The following is a 15,709-nucleotide window of genomic DNA, read 5'->3' as shown; positions in this document are numbered from 1 at the left end:
ATAACACAAGGATCAAATACCGGACAATGTATGATAACTTCAAAATTATCTGTCGATTATTTTTAAATCCAACAATCTATTGTTTATTCAACGTAGTACTACGTGATAAACGTGAAGACGATTAGACGAAAAATCAATCCCTCAAAACTCGCGCCATCTACTGGCTTGTGTTTAGGGAAATTTTCAGAATGGTATTGCGATCATATTCAAACTTCAAAATGCGCGCACGCCGGATTGATTGTATTGTTACAGTGCTCTAAACTCAATGGTCTTTCGAATTTCGAATAAACCCTTTTCTTCTCATATTGGATAGGAGTAGAATGTATGTCTATACGATATACAAGCTTACGAGTTTGCAAATATATATATATATCGTTTATTAATACCATTGAATGGGATATAGTCTAGAATCTTATAGTATTTTACTAGGCAGAATTCTCTTGCAGCCTTAGACCGATTTTCTCCAGAAATGACTTGGCACAATTGTAAAACTTTCGCTTTTCACAGTTAAGATTATTCGGAAGACTATGGATTACATTTATAGAAGTTCTTGTCACTCTGACAACTCTGCACTCATCAATGAAGCAGTACTTACTTTACATATTCGGATAACTTCATTAGAATAGTAAACTATTCGCAGAAAACACAAAAATCCGACTATCTCCAATGCGTATATGAATTAATAATTTGTGGTCTAAAATTAAAGCTATTATGTGAACCATACATCGAATACGTGAAACAGAATATAACTGACATTGTCAGATCCCTCACTGAGTATTATAGTTTATTACCGTCCGCGAGACTTATGAAACTATGCATTGGTCGAACACCAAATCAATGACTTGAAAATTATCCACGCTCGCGGAACTTACACTTCAGTCTTTTTTCAGCTGCTGGAAAATCTGTTTTCGACCGTGAATTGACGTTACATCAACTTCTGCTAACAGAACCGTTAACTTGAAGTTAGTGCAGCTCTTGATAGAGAGCTGATACAGATTGCCCGTCAGCAATGCCTTGCGCAGCGAGTTCTGACAGTGTACGTTCCAGATACGAGATGTCCGGATATCCGTGCCCAGACGTTGATGGACCCAGTTCAGTTTTGTGATGAATTTCATTCCACGTTATTACATCCTCTCTACCAGTGGTCACCGAACGTCCAACAGTGAAGATCAATCTTCGTTCAAACGCGGTATGCAACAATCTCAGAACTCTTCGGCCCATGTCAGTGTCTGGAAGGTAACAGACCCTAGGAAAACCAACAGCGTAGTACGTCTGCCCAGGGTTTGGATGCTCTGGTCCCTGGATCCCCGATGGTATGCTGAAGTGTGATGAAGTAAATATGAATCTTACCTCCCATTAGTTAAGAGATGAAAGAGACTGAAGCAATCGGCAATTAATCTTACTCATAAGTTATTTGAATCGTGTTTGTGTTTGGAAATCCAGGCAAGGCTCTGGGTATTCGAGTCCAGTTCATAGTCCCTGGAGGTTGATTTCCCCTTTTCTCACCATATATGAGTCGGCATACGGGGCATTGGATGTACATTGGTTGTTGCTGGGAACTGATCATAGCATTGAGACAAGCCAGGTGTAATCTGTGTCTACAACGGGTCAACTCTACTGTCAAAGGCTCAGGGGATCCCAGGCAAACTGGACACGAATCAGATCCAGCACTTTCCACAACCCTTACGTACTGAGATATGACATCAGGTGCTGCAGACATGACACCTAAGAATTGAGTAAGTTACGTTGGAAAATACTACTTTTTATTTCTAGACTTCATTAGCATAAGGGTTCCTACCAACGACCGCATCCTTGAAGGCATCGTCGCTCCCCATGCTACTATCCAGTAAATCAACTGGATTTTCATGACTCAAATAAGTCGACACAGTATCGACACTGGGACGTCTGCCACTTTTGGTGCTACTTGAATCTACGTCCAACACAGAATCACGTGTCTTACGTTTTTGGACAGATTCAATAGAATTTTCAACTACAGGATTTTCCACATGTTTACTGCCGAATATGTTCAAGTTATTTAGTATGACTCGAGCTATATTAGTTGATCCCGTTTCTCCATGCTTTCCTTTCTTGCTATTCTTCTTCCCATTACCATTGGGCAACTTTTTATGGGTCACTTTAGCGTGCGTACCCTTGACTGTAGCGTTGAGTCCCCTCCTGCCAGTAGTCGGGGGTAGTTCTTCCAAAGCAACTTTCACCAATGGATAGGGTGCCTGTTGTATGCGTCGAATTGGACGTACGTAGCCCGTACAACACCTGACTTGTGTAAGATTACAAAAATTTATGATGTATGGAAATCCGAGGTAACTCTTGGAAACATCGATTGTTTTATCACCCTTAAACAAATCAAATAGAACATCTGAATAGGTAAGAAGAACGAAATATGTCTGGCATTTGCAAAATTAAGACATCTCATGACAACCAAGATCAGAAGTTGGTGAACAATGTCCCCTGACTCACCCGCGCCCACGCTTCCTCTATAAGGCATTGCACCTCCATGTCGTAAGTGTGCCAGTCATCGGCGTCACCTACCCATTCCCACTTTGCGCCCTTTCCCGCAGGTGATCCAGGCAAGTAAAACTTTCGCCTGACATTATGTGTTTCTGTCCCATCATCATTACATTGCATCTTTGTCTTGAGATTTATGTAGTATCTGATACAGATAGAACTGTCGTTTGTTTTCATAATACATACTAAATGAACCTCTGGCTATATTCTGTAGCAAAAACTTAAAGATCCCTACATAATGTGCATACTAAGATAATTATTTTTTAAATATTAATTTACCTGTCAAGGTTTGGATCGGCATCGTTCAAGAATACTCTGGTGAGCTTTTTGCAATTGGCTCTTTCAAGATGTTGGGAAACAGCAGGACTATAGGGTCTCCATCTCCCCTGTCGATTTTCCCATTCCCATACGACAACCGCATGACCGCTCATTTTTTCGTTAGTGGTTCGAGGTCGAAGGTCGAGGTCACTTAACTAAGCGACAGGACGACAGGGATTAACTAGATAAACCAGATGAACGCGATGAGCTAGAGCTAATGCAGCGAACTCGGGTCTTTGCGACCGTGGGAACATTTTTCGAATTCATGCCGCTCTGCCCCCGCCCATTCAACACTTGAGACTGCGCCTCACCACGTGTGTGTGCGTGAAACTGCGTATACACATATGTGAAAACTTAAATATTGCTACACGGGTCCATGCACCTATACGTATGATGAAACGACGAGGTTTGGGGCCTGGGTTACTTCGCCGGCTCGAAAGCAATTTTTCCGTGCTAGGTTTGCCAAACTTTGACTCGACATTTGAAGGCTTGGCAATTGTAACTTGTAAGCAGTTCGACGGACTAAAGTTGAATAAGACGAAAGAACGAGCTCAACGACACACGACACCTTGAAGCATGGCACTTGGCACTTGCCAGCACCGCGATCAACGCTCGCGATGCACGCGCATCAGCTATAGAACTGAAAAATTAAAGTCACTAGGATTACCAATTTTCTCAAAGAGGATGACCGACATGGATTAACCTCACCGATTTTGTACAGATGATCCTATTGACATTATGAATCCAACAAGGATGATATTGTATGTTCCATATTCACATGGCTTTTTTTGACGTTCCAAAGTCCAAGTCTTCATTAGTTTGAATCAGGATCCAATCATTCTTTAGGGACTTTCAAAATCTCCTGGGTCGGGGTAGCTCGCGGAGCCTTGTTCTTCGGTGGTTTGGTTGAGAAGTTATGTTTTATTAAAGACCAGAGACCAAAACCAGACTGCCAAAGTCGAAGTGTGCGTGACCGTCGACGATCACGAATGAAATTCGAACAATCAAATAATCGCGACAGCGAAGTAGTCGTCCTGAATAAAACGAGTATAAAATATTGTTTTATTCGGTTAATAGCGGATCGAAAAGCACGGTCGTTATTAAAATTGGCAATCTCAGTTTGATGGATGGATGGATGGACGATTAGGTTAAAGCCGCATCGTCGCCCTGAGGCAATTGAACCACTATCATTGCGTGTTAATTACATTACGGAAATACCAAGCAGCATTGATAAATGGATGTCGAAAAAATTGCGATGGTTGCGGGCGTAGGGTTTGCCTTAGCTGTTGGGGCTTTTGTATTGTGGGGACCTTCCCCAAGGCCTAGACGAAAAAGTACGTACAACCATAGATTGAACGCATCGAAAATCGTTTTTTTACCTTGACTGAAATTCTGGAGCATTGATTGGAAACATTCGATGCCATACTTGGCAGACAATACTAATCAAATATCATTTTTCTAGGTCAAATTATTGGATTAACAAATCTCGGTTACACGTGTTTTATGAATGCTCTTCTGCAGTCTTTAGCGGCGTGCCCAACCTTCGCTGGGTGGCTTGAGACACGCCGTGGAGATACTGAAAAAGGAAGCTTTGCTTGCAGTCTTCTGTCAGTTTTAGATAGTAAGCTGGGTCGGCCATAGAGAGGAATAATCTGATTTCCGTGCCTTGCAAACATAGCTTCTGAATTATTTCGATTTTTAAGGAATCAATGGATTCTGTGCTGAAACAATCTATGGAGATGTAACTCCTATTGAGATAATAACGTCTCTCGGGCCTTTGTGGATCTTTACACCTGGACATCAAGATGCTCACGAGTTATTTCACGTTGTGCTAAGCGCACTTCAAGCCGAAATGCAACCTGTTAACCGAGTAGGTACCAAAATTTAATAAAATGAGAATCGGTAAATTAATGTAATGTCAATATTTTTATAGAAGGGTTGTTTGTCAGACGCATTACCTGAAGTTAATCCTGTAATATCAGATATCAAAGGGTCAGGAGATACCTTTGGTTTTCGAAGTGTGTCTTGTAGTGACATATCAAAAGAAGACCATGAATCTGGGATATCTGTGAAGTGCAATCAACATTTGGCTGACCAAATGATAGCATCGGCCAAGTTAATTCCAAAAAGTTTTGGTAACGTTCAGGAAGGTCCAAAGCCAGGCATGATTCTGGCCCGATCCTCTGAGGTGATATTTAAATCTGGTTCACAAAATTTGATGACGAAGGACTTGACATCCCGAGCTTGGAACTCGCTATGTACTATTCCTTCGCCTAGCCTCCCGGCCTTGTGTAACGCAGCGCATCCCTTCTCAGGGCTGCTAACTAGTCAGTTGAAATGCACTAATTGCAACTGGAAGGTACTGATTGAAAAAGGAAAATGTTCAATCAAATTCAAGAATCTGTAATATCATGATTAATTTTTGCAGTCCTCCGTCCACTATGACAAGTTTGAAAGCGTTTCCTTGCCCTTGCCTCCAGCAAGCAGTTCTCTGACTTGGCGACGACACACGTTAGCAGAGCTATTGTCGCGTTTTGTAACTAGTGAAGTAATCCATGATGTTCAATGCGACGGATGTTCTTCACGGTGTCCAGCCGTCAAGACACTCACGCTTGGAAAACTTCCAAAATGTCTGTGTATTCACATTCCTCGAACAACCTGGGGCCGCTCTGGTACGCCCATCAAACGAGATGATCCCGTAATATTTCCAGAAATATTACTGCTAGATCCATTTACATTCACAGAAGCAAAGAAAAGAAACTCTCAGGTAAATTTCAGAATTATTCAAAATCTGTGCAGAGCCATCTTTGTATGCTTATGCTTGATCACGTCAAAATACTTACATGCAGGGTACATCACATGCCATGGTTGGACTTTTCGATCAGAATTCGGGACATGGGAAAAACAGATATAGACTGAGATCAGTGGTCGAGCATCGTGGTCTCGTGGACGCTGGTCATTTTGTGTCGTATAGAAGAGGGAACAGACCTGGTCAGTGGATTTACACTTCAGACACAACTGTGGAACGTACGACATTGACCGATGTGCTGTGTGCTAGTCCGTATTTGCTATTTTATGAACGAATTACCACATCCTAATGCCATAGTTTAGAGCCGTATTTCAATCACAGGACCGTAATCTTTTATCAAATACAGTAGGAGAGTGTCAAATATTCATACCCATGATAATAATTTTAATATCGCCAAAGAAGCCAAAAGTAGTAAAAACGTTAATAGGTAATTGAAACCTGCAGCCAAGGTAATCGACTCCGAGCATGTTGTTCGTAATCTAATGAAGAACTTCTCCGTCTTAGATATTCCATTAATGACGTAATGCGCATACTGTTTTAGTCGAACGGAATGCGACTTATTATTAGAAACTCAAGCTCCCCAATTCGGATTTTAGCTTGTAGAAGATTTACAGCAAAAATGAAGAAATCCTCGACGGACGACTTTACCACTGCTTTAGCCTAGTGCGAAAATATATGTAATTACATAAGACTCAAACGTTGTGATAGCAGATAGAAGTTGAATATTGTGGAGTAAGACTGTACCCGTAAAGTTTATATGAGGAGAGAGCGTAACCTTTTTTATTATTGACTCCAGGAGAGTTTTTATCCCAATTTACTTACCGATACAGGTGCGTGGGTATAAGAATATTAAAGTTTGCCCACATTGAATCGGCGTGCGTAGTTGTTCTTGAGCGAACTAAAAATATAATAGTATCTGGTTGACTAACTTTAATAATTCATTAGTTCCAAGGTAAGGATTCGATGTATTCACATTCTTACAAGATATAATGAAAATTTTTCACAAAATTTGAACTCTTCTACATCTTCTTGCTAAATCTCCCATTGATTGTCCTTGCAGTTTCGTTGGTAAATCATGGTTCGACAGAAGCGCCATTGAGATTAATTGAAGATTAAACTAAAGACTGTTCACTTTTGACGCTAGATTTATGTGTGTCATGCTTAGTGGACTCGGTAGCAATAACTTCGTTAGTAAATGATGTATGAAGATAAATTTTAAAAAAGGAGCTCTGTACAGAAATATGAAATTCGAAGAGGTAGTAATATTGATAAAAATTTATTGCCATTTTCCCGCCCATCTTCTCTAAACCCCGCCCACCTCGAGTACAGCTGACGCTATGTGGTGGAATTTTGGTGAACTAAAATCACTAAAAACGCAAAAGTATTGACTTTTCACCAATCATCAGTCAACGGTTGTAGCGTCGCAGCCTCAAAAAGTTGTGTTTTATAGCAAATAAATGATAGTAAATGTGATCTGAGGTAAGAATGTGTTATTTCTTTATTTATTCTTTTTTGCAAAGCAAATAAGATGAAACCAATCATAATTTGACCTTGAATTTTTATCAATATTACCACATCACCATCTCTTCGAATTTCACATCTATGTACATACATATGTACATAGCTCCTCTTTTGAAAATTCCAAAACAATCTTCAGTTTTGGCGCTACAATTAATCTAGTTGGCGCTTTTGTAGAAATAATACCACGTGACTACTTTTGACGCTAAAAATCTGCGTGAAGCGTGGTGAAGCGTCAGCATAAAATGCAATTATACAGTTCTAAAACAACGATTGGGGAGTAGATTTCTTTTGACAAGGCCGAGAAAAATCGCGATTCAGCAATTCAAACAATTGGCCACATTTAGCCGAGAGCAAAGACCACAACTATTACGATACTCGATAATCAGATGATTATACATGTATATGCTGCCGATTGAAGTAGGTGGGTAGGTAAAACACGTGCAAAATTGAACTCTGATCCGAATACCTTAGTCATTGCAAAGAATTATCAAAGTCCGCTTTAAAATTAGTATGTAGTGTTTTTGCCATTTGTAATTTCTGTAAACAACTAGCTACACTATTTGCAATCTTATTAAGTGTTGCATTTGTGTATTCATTCATTCCAGATAGGACGACGTGATAAACGTTATGGAGTTTTTCGATCTCGGTAAACACTTCGAAAGGGTTGCCATCCCAGGTGGTGCAAGTCGAATGTTCAGGAAATACGAATCTGACTCTGATGACGATGAGTCCGTTTACTCGATTGCAACGGGTACAGATTACGTCACGAAATACGTGAAAGAAGAGAACAAGTCCTTCATTGAGGTTTTCATTGATTTTCCACTTGTGCATTTTCGTTTGTTCTCCAAAGATTTAGTGTATTGGAAATCACATAATTGTGTGCTGTGTTTATTTTCAGATGGTTGCCCAAGGAAGAACAATCGGTGGCGATTATGGTAGCTCAGTCTGCGATCTTGTATCGCACGGCACCATCCCAAATATTCACGATGTGAACAAAGAAAAATTAACGAAAGTTTACAAAACATTCAATTTTGCTTATCGACCTAAAGCCACGCTGACTATAACCTCTATGAAGGATCACATTGTTTCAATGATCGAAACAAACCAATGCGTCGTCATCCAAGGGCCGACCGGATGTGGCAAAACCACTCAAGTGCCTCAGTTTATTCTCAACGCTTGTTTTGATAAAAAAATACACTGCAATATCGTAGGTGGGTTGATTTACACTGTACATATAATGGAGGTCTGCAACACCACATTTACGCAAACTGTAATATGGTATTTTAGTGACACAACCGAGGCGTATAGCTGCGATAAGTATTGCAAAGCGAGTAAGCGAAGAGAGACACTGGCCCGTAGGAACGTTAGTAGGATACCAAATTGGTATGGTGAATAATACATCTGAGGATACACGACTGACTTACTGCACAACCGGTGTCCTACTGGAAAAGTTGATCAATACTAAACATATGATGGAGTTCACACATATTATTTTGGACGAAGTACACGAACGTGATCAAAACATGGACTTTCTCCTGTTAGTCGTGCGAAAATTGTCGCGACTGAATTCGCATCCCGTCAAGATTATTCTCATGTCAGCCACTTATAACATTGAGAAATTTGCCAGCTATTTTTCAGTACCTATTGGTAACAAACTGGAACCGGCACCAGTTATAGACGTTACAAAAAAGAATTACTTCAATGTAAATATCTTTTATCTCGACCAGCTCTCACAACTGAGCCCTCTTCCGGAAGTCTCGATAGATGAGCCGACCATCACACCCAAAATGACGCGTCTCTGTCTGAACTTGATTATCGTCTTAGACTCCATAGATAGCCAGGAATTGAAGAATAAGAATTTGGAACAAAACACGAATCGCAGTGTCATACTTATCTTTTTGCCTGGCATATTTGAGATTGAGGAAATGTATAACATCTTGAAAGCACCAGAGAATGATGGACATTGCTGGGATGTTCTAGTCATGCACTCTTCGGTCACAAACGAGGAACAACAACGGGTATTTCAGCTGCCACCGGTGGGCTTTCGCCGAATTATACTGTCTACCAACATTGCCGAGAGCAGCATAACTGTTCCTGATGTAAAATATGTAATTGACTTCTGCCTTACAAAGCAACTCGTTACCGATCCAACGACCAACTTCCAATGCCTGGAGCTAACCTGGGCCAGTAAAGCTAGCTGCAAACAACGTGCTGGACGGACAGGGCGTGTTATGGATGGAAGAGTGTATAGACTCATACCTGAGGAATTCTATAGAACGGTTTTGCCGGAGGAGAGTAATCCAGAAATGCTCCGAGCGCCTCTAGAAAGTCTAGTTCTCAAAGCTAAATTACTCGACATGGGTGAACCTAAAGCGATTTTAGCCCTTTCCCTAGATCCTCCAGATCTTAGCAACTTGGAACGTACGATCTTGTTACTCAAAGAAGTCGGAGGATTGGTCGATTTACCGGAAAACTCTTACAATAAAAAATATGATGGCCACTTAACTGACCTTGGTAGAATCATGGCTCGTATTCCCGCCGATATCAGGGTAGCCAAATTATTCATATTAGGACACGTTTTCAGCGTCCTCAAAGAGTCTATAATTATCGGTGCCAGTATGTCAGTCAAAAGTATGTTCAATACACCGTTTAGAGAAAAATCAGAGGCCTACAACGCTAAGCTCACATGGGCGGACAGTTCTTGCAGCGACTGCATTGCATTTTTGAATGCATACAACGTATGGATCGGAGAAAAAATGAGAGGTAGATTCCGTACAAATGTCGATGAGAAAAATTGGGCTCAAAGTCATTTCATACAGATCAGGGTTCTCCGTGAAGTGCACGTAATGGTACAGGAGATTGGGAGGAAATTATCCAAAATGAACATTAATGAAACAGTGGGTGACAAAAGAGTTATGTATAGCAATATGGAGAAGCCACTGGTTATCAAATTCCTAATTGCGGGTGCATTCTACCCAAACTACTTTGTACGGCGACTTTCCGGTGGAAAAGCTGACGAACGTGAGGCTGTGAAATTAGTTGGTGGGAACGATCCTGCAAACTCGGTTTATTTGCAAGGATGGCCGACACAGCAGCCTGGTGTGTTATATGCGAGACAGTTTCAAAAAATCTTCAGGAACTGTTCGAGCTCCCATGTCAGCAAAACCCTGGTGTCGTTCGATGGATCCAATCGTGTTTACATACAGTTCAACAACCAGCAAGATATAATTGAAAAGCAGCGCCAGCCAAGGATGCCAGGGAAAATATCTCTCGCTGTCTACAAGGCCCTCAAAATGCGACAAGACCATATCCCTATTGTTGTACGATTGCTCGATCCAGCTTCTGCTCTTAAAAAAGCCACTGAACTTGGCCTGCCAACTGTAAACGTCACCTCTTTTGCACTAAATGTCGAATCCAAGGACAAATTTAAGGGTAAATCAGCTTTGAGCCCTGTTCTACCTAGTCTAGATGTTTCCTACATTCCCATATTCATTACATCGGCAAGTATATTCTACATCAGTAGCAGTTGGTACTTTTGAAAAAGCATTCAACAATACTTCCGTTCGCTCATTCCAGGTCGAAGATCCGGGTTGTTTCTGGGCTCGGATTTTAGACGATAAAACGACGGATGCAATGAAAAAAATAAATGATCTCATCCTATCGATACAGCTGAAACGTATTGACACAACGGAAAAGGTACCAATAAACTCGCTGGTAATCGCTCCTCTCGAAGAAAGTGGGCGGGTGAACCGTCACAGAGCAACGGTTTCAAGCCTCTACCCAGTAGAACAAGATATTCTGGTCCAAATATTATACATTGACTTTGGAATTACTCGAAGAATTTCGCTACGAGATTTATGTATGGTTGACCAAAATAGTGGGCTTTATGAGATCCCATGCCAAGCTTTCAAGTGTGTCTTAGCAAATGTACAACCCTCTGCGCTACACAGTTTGGATGGTCAGTGGTCAGATGAGGCTCGTCAAAAGTTCCAAAAACTTTTGTTTGGACCAATAAAGTTATTCGGCGAAATATATTCTGTTGTTCAGAATGTTGTAGCGATAAAACTTCATCGTGTTGATGACAAAAATGAAAAAATTATTATCAACGAATTTTTGATAAATAATGGTTTTGCTCAATTCAGAGAGGAGAATTACCTTTCAAGATGTAATAACGAACTGCGGGCCCAGCAGGCGGGCATGGATTTCAAACAACGATACTATCACGAGCAGCAGCAGTATGATAACTCCAAGAGGCAAGAATATCCTCACGACCTGACAGAATCACACTATTCCAATACCGTCAGACTCAAAGGCCCATACTCTCCACTTGAAATGGAGCTCGTAAATTTAGTGTCCGCGGGTAGAACAAAAAAGATAATCATCGAACCAAACTCTGTGAATTCTGTACTCTTAGATACAGATCCGGCAGATTGTCACGAACGACTGTTAGTTGCTGGAGTTGTAAGTCAAAACGTTACCGGAGAGAGACTCTGCCTGAGGAACACAACTCTCATGCCCAACATTTATGGCTTGCCTAGCCTGATCGCACTTATTTTTGCACCGACTATGGAACTGCGTAGAAACGAACTAGGATCTCGTTATATCGGAGCTCTTTGTGGCCTAGGTTACGATCCAAAGACGAACAAGAGCCTCTTTCCAGATCACGATATGACTGTCACCTTTGACACAGAGATCACCATGTCTGATTTACAGGAAGTAAGCAGATCCTCATTTAATTATTATCCGTACTTTAATTTATTGCAGCTGGTAAATTTTTTACGATCATCCATTGCATCTGCAGATCAATAAACTTCGACACTGGATGAATTTGGGCATTCACATTGAATTGTCTGAGCAAAGCCAATCTGAAATCGCTTTTTGCCAAAGAAAGGCAAAGGAGGTTTTGTTGGGAATCATTGGTAAAAAAAGGAAGTCCCAAGAGATCCAGACGTGCATGAACTTCGCAAAATGGAATCAGAACCCTTCCGATCTACTTCTGGTTCCAGGAAAGGGTGGACCCCCTACCAGTACAATTTACAAATTTCATTCTGCGCTAGACTTGAATATTCTCCCTTCAGGGTACGAAGAAATGTGCTTCCATTTACAAGAGCTGCGCAACATCGCCAACGGGTAAGTTGACATCATTTACTTGTAACATTTCACGAATAAAATCTTTCTTTGCTACCAGCACGAGCATTCAAAAATAATATTTATAAATTTAGGTACGTCTACGAAGAACTTCTGAATCCGATCGACTGTAAGTTATGTACACTCTGTATACGAGACATTGCTCAGCTCAGGATGCACCTGAGTAGACCTGAACACAAAAAGAAGTTGGAGGGGTTTTTGATCTCTAAGCCTGCTCTCGCAGCACAACATATAAACTAACATGCGTGCAAAAGGTGGGACACTTCTGAGCATTATGGTTTGTGTGTTTCATCATTTGACAACAGGCAGCTCGAATCGCTACCTCATAACAAATATGTTACCACAGGAAAAAAATATATTTCTGTTAGCTTTTTAACTATAATTATGTGTAATCCAAAGTTTAATAGTATCATTGAGAGAGAAAGAGTAATAGTTTCAGAAAAATCTTGCTCAATATTCTTGGCAGCGTGATAAGGAAGAGACTGAAAACGTATAAAAGCATCGCGTAGAGATGACTTTGTGTGATATTAAATCATGTTTTTTCATGTTACAAAAGACATATATTAAGTTTTCATAAATTTTGTGACTCGTTTTGTTTCCATTTTGCTCTCACGTACTGCGCTGTAGTTGCTACCAAATCGACAAGGACCAAGTCTTTACTTTTACCAGTATTGTAACTTTAAACGACAGCTATACGTGAGGATAAATTGTCAATGCCAATAAATAATAGTACTATTTCATAAAGAACGTGGTCATTGTATACTTTTATTAGTGTCCTTCGGTGTATATTATTATATTGAACACATTACATAAAGATTACCTACTAATTTTCAGTGTGATTAAACATGTTTATTTTCAAACTTCACGTTGCATGTAACGGGTCGGTTGGGTGTACAACAAACGACCACCGACGTTAGCACCAGATGCACTGACATAGGTTCCAGGTGGAGGGGGAGGATATGGGCCAGGCGGAGGCTGAGGTGCTCTTACCGGATACCCTGATGTTATTCCACCCGTTTTAGCACCCTTGAGAAGAGAAGATATACATATGATTCATTCCTAGAATCTAATAAGGGTCAACGTTGTTCACATGACGAATTTAAAATCAAAATACCTGCGGAGGTTGTTGAATGGGAATAGCTCCTCCGTGTACTGTGACATGGCTACCAGGCCGCAGATAAAATTTATCTTCAGAGTACGCACCCTTGTGTTCTAGAGGATGTAAATTCGCAACATAGGCTGAAAAAATATTATTCATCACCTGTTATCCTTTAAGCTTATTACCCAAACCTTACCAGGTTGATGGGAGGCCAATGTTCCACGATTGTTGGAGAGATAAACAGATTTTCCAGGTTCTGGTTCTCTGGAAGGCTGAGAGTTTTGAGTCGCGTAGCTGTAAACGCTCTGGCCTTGGGGTGTGGAGTAAAAATTCGACGTTGAATACTGATTACCTTCTGTGAAAAAAAATCAGAGTTTGGAGGTACTCGTGCATTTTCAATTCCTCCATTGGAGCGTTACTTGGATATAGAAACTTCAACTCAATAAGTTTCACGCAATGCATACAATCGATTACACTTACTATTCCATAGAACTGCCCGAACATCGCCAGACCTCCGTGCAGCTTCTTCAGACTCTGCAACAATACACCAGGCTACATAAGTTGTCTTTTTTGTTTATATGATATCTTTAATTGCACTTGAACCGATCACACGATTGTTAAGATCATTTCATTTGTAATACAACGGTACTTACTTGCAGGTGGTGGATTGTAGTTAGGCATCGATGGCGGAGGCTTGTATCCATACCCTGAGTGATACGGAGATGCAGTAAGAGGCGGAGATGGACTATGTGTTCTTTTTAAAGGACCCTGAAAGCAAAGCATTGATGTGGCTTGCACAACTGACAAGAAATAAGAACTTTGCGTGCAATTCTACAAATCGTACATACACTTGGCAGCATTGAGTGCGTTGGCGTAGCTGCGGCCACCTTATATAGCGGACTGCGTGTCGGCAAAGGCAAAAATAACTGAGGGTGAACAACGCTTGCTCCTGTCCCAGGATAGCCGCTAACCGCTGACAAAACTTCCGAGCTGACACTGCGGAGTAAAATGTGGATCATTAGCAATTCTTGCTTTTTGCAGTTCTTGTTTTCAAAACAAACGGCATCATTACCTAGTTTCCTTGATGAGTTGCCGCCTTCTATTATCATCTTCGTTCAATACTTTTTTCAGTTGCAAAAACAACTGGTGCTTTTCATCTTTCAATTGCGACAATTGGCTCTCCAAGTTTGAGATCTGCTCTCGAGTCTCTCCCAGTGTCATCACGTCTTGTTCTTGTTGACGCTCTCTTTCTTTTCTCTGACGTTCCTCTTCAGCATCTGCTTCTTGCTCTGCATAAGTAAAATAATGACTGAGAGTTAGTTCATGGAAAATATACAAGAATCGAATTCCCAATGACTTTGTTACCTTGCTTCTTTCGCTGCCGTTCTCTAGTAATATGAGTTTTCAAAGCTTGCCACATCTGCTCGCTTCGTTGCGGCGGCTCGACTATCACAGCTGGCATTTTTGCCAGTGCGGACCGTTATGGTTTAACAATGATATAGTTTAGTTTTTTTTCAGGGCGCAAATATTATACTATCCAATTGGTGAGTTGCACTCTCAGGTTGTTGAGAAATGTAAATACGTTGTGTACGTCGATTGATCTTCTATTGAATTGGGCGTCGAGCCCACGGTGGATCAACGCTTATATTGACAGTTTGGAGATCAATACCGTATTGTTAGAGCAGCAATTATTTCATGGTGTATGTTTAATTACGTGATGAAATGTATTGAAACACTGTTGATCACGGTCAAAAATTCGAAGGTTATGGATAGTCAACGAACAGCGCATCACCACAGAGCATTACTGAGTGGCCAGATTCATAGGTGACAGGCCGAATGACAGGATGATTGTAAAGGTGCAATTTCGTGCTGACGCTTGACGCAGATTTTCAAGCGTCAAATGTAGTCACGAAGTATTATTTCGACAGAAGCGCCATCGAAATTATAAATGGATAATCGTCATCATTCATTCATTCATAATCACAGATTTATTCCCAGTTTTTTCCAATTTTTTCCAATTTTTTCCGATTTTTTCCGATTTTTTCCATTTTTTTCCAATTTTAAAAAATATTTTTCACTTGTGCCGGCCCTGGGTGGGTGCGGGCCCCTGAAATTAATTGTACGGCACTATTTTTAGGCTCCGCCCCTTTTCTCTAAGCTCCGCCCACCGGCAGTACAGCTAGCGCCATGTGGCGGATTTTCGGTGAACTAACCCCCGGAAGAATGCGAAAGTTTTGACCCTTCTTGTAGAAAAGCCGGACAGGTATTGACCCTCTTTTCTCTGAGCT

The 15,709-nt window shown here is 40.9% G+C and overlaps 4 protein-coding genes and 1 long non-coding RNA gene across 8 annotated transcripts; 2 read left to right on the top strand and 3 right to left on the bottom strand.

Moving 5' to 3' along the window:
• Positions 1–352: 352 nt before the first annotated feature.
• LOC105685598 (protein deltex) lies at positions 353–3,798 on the bottom strand. 4 transcript variants are annotated; one of them, XM_048653444.1, is made up of 6 exons: positions 3,553–3,797; positions 2,806–3,484; positions 2,479–2,686; positions 1,799–2,354; positions 1,404–1,725; positions 353–1,318 (listed from the first exon to the last, which is right to left on the bottom strand). In XM_048653444.1, exons 2-6 carry the CDS (start codon positions 2,955–2,957, stop codon positions 964–966), a joined length of 1,593 nt encoding a protein of 530 aa, XP_048509401.1. In that variant the 5' UTR covers positions 2,958–3,484; positions 3,553–3,797; the 3' UTR covers positions 353–963. The 4 variants fall into 4 exon arrangements, with proteins under 4 accessions (XP_048509401.1, XP_020707798.2, XP_012255278.2 ...); XM_020852139.2 differs by having other exon boundaries at positions 1,404–1,710; positions 2,806–3,798; XM_012399855.3 differs by having other exon boundaries at positions 2,806–3,797.
• On the top strand, positions 1,598–6,661 carry LOC105685599 (ubiquitin carboxyl-terminal hydrolase 30). Its single transcript, XM_012399857.3, has 7 exons — positions 1,598–1,736; positions 3,922–4,178; positions 4,307–4,465; positions 4,548–4,714; positions 4,778–5,203; positions 5,273–5,611; positions 5,694–6,661. Exons 2-7 carry the CDS (start codon positions 4,079–4,081, stop codon positions 5,940–5,942), a joined length of 1,440 nt encoding a protein of 479 aa, XP_012255280.2. The 5' UTR covers positions 1,598–1,736; positions 3,922–4,078; the 3' UTR covers positions 5,943–6,661.
• On the bottom strand, positions 6,440–6,776 carry LOC125500419. Its single transcript, XR_007277800.1, has 2 exons — positions 6,635–6,776; positions 6,440–6,551 (listed from the first exon to the last, which is right to left on the bottom strand). It is a non-coding gene; the product is annotated as an uncharacterized LOC125500419 (long non-coding RNA).
• Positions 6,777–7,801: 1,025 nt separating this feature from the next.
• On the top strand, positions 7,802–13,159 carry LOC105685601 (probable ATP-dependent RNA helicase spindle-E). Its single transcript, XM_012399861.3, has 6 exons — positions 7,802–7,978; positions 8,073–8,385; positions 8,462–10,674; positions 10,751–11,890; positions 11,976–12,304; positions 12,397–13,159. The coding sequence occupies exons 1-6, from the start codon at positions 7,802–7,804 to the stop codon at positions 12,560–12,562; spliced, it is 4,338 nt and encodes a 1,445-aa protein (XP_012255284.2). The 3' UTR covers positions 12,563–13,159.
• On the bottom strand, positions 13,058–15,287 carry LOC105685603 (protein enabled homolog). Its single transcript, XM_012399864.3, has 8 exons — positions 14,787–15,287; positions 14,494–14,710; positions 14,270–14,417; positions 14,075–14,189; positions 13,902–13,955; positions 13,618–13,776; positions 13,437–13,561; positions 13,058–13,348 (listed from the first exon to the last, which is right to left on the bottom strand). Exons 1-8 carry the CDS (start codon positions 14,881–14,883, stop codon positions 13,178–13,180), a joined length of 1,086 nt encoding a protein of 361 aa, XP_012255287.1. The 5' UTR covers positions 14,884–15,287; the 3' UTR covers positions 13,058–13,177.
• Between the last annotated feature and the right edge of the window lie 422 nt (positions 15,288–15,709).

Source organism: Athalia rosae, chromosome 3, assembly GCF_917208135.1.
Source record: "Athalia rosae chromosome 3, iyAthRosa1.1, whole genome shotgun sequence".
NCBI lineage: Eukaryota > Metazoa > Arthropoda > Insecta > Hymenoptera > Athaliidae > Athalia > Athalia rosae.
Note: the sequence above shows the minus strand (reverse complement) of the source record. Positions and strands in the feature narration are given on the sequence as shown.

Bases quoted from the DNA above. Each gene is read 5' to 3' on its own strand.
- LOC105685598 (XM_012399855.3), bottom strand. From the start codon at position 2,957: ATGAGCGGTCATGCGGTTGTCGTATGGGAATGGGAAAATCGACAGGGG. The intron at 2,355-2,478 runs GTGAGTCAGGGG...GATTTGTTTAAG, and splicing joins TAGAGGAAGCGTGGGCGCGG to GGTGATAAAACAATCGATGT. The intron at 1,319-1,403 runs GTAAGATTAATT...ATCACACTTCAG, and splicing joins ACGATTCAAATAACTTATGA to CATACCATCGGGGATCCAGG.
- LOC105685599 (XM_012399857.3), top strand. From the start codon at position 4,079: ATGGATGTCGAAAAAATTGCGATGGTTGCGGGCGTAGGGTTTGCCTTA. The intron at 4,466-4,547 runs GTAAGCTGGGTC...TCGATTTTTAAG, and splicing joins TCTTCTGTCAGTTTTAGATA to GAATCAATGGATTCTGTGCT. The intron at 4,715-4,777 runs GTAGGTACCAAA...ATATTTTTATAG, and splicing joins AAATGCAACCTGTTAACCGA to AAGGGTTGTTTGTCAGACGC.
- LOC105685601 (XM_012399861.3), top strand. From the start codon at position 7,802: ATGGAGTTTTTCGATCTCGGTAAACACTTCGAAAGGGTTGCCATCCCA. The intron at 10,675-10,750 runs GCAAGTATATTC...CGCTCATTCCAG, and splicing joins TTCCCATATTCATTACATCG to GTCGAAGATCCGGGTTGTTT. The intron at 11,891-11,975 runs GTAAGCAGATCC...TTGCATCTGCAG, and splicing joins CCATGTCTGATTTACAGGAA to ATCAATAAACTTCGACACTG.
- LOC105685603 (XM_012399864.3), bottom strand. From the start codon at position 14,883: ATGCCAGCTGTGATAGTCGAGCCGCCGCAACGAAGCGAGCAGATGTGG. The intron at 14,418-14,493 runs GTAATGATGCCG...TTTACTCCGCAG, and splicing joins CAACTCATCAAGGAAACTAG to TGTCAGCTCGGAAGTTTTGT. The intron at 13,349-13,436 runs GTATTTTGATTT...TCTCTTCTCAAG, and splicing joins CCATTCAACAACCTCCGCAG to GGTGCTAAAACGGGTGGAAT.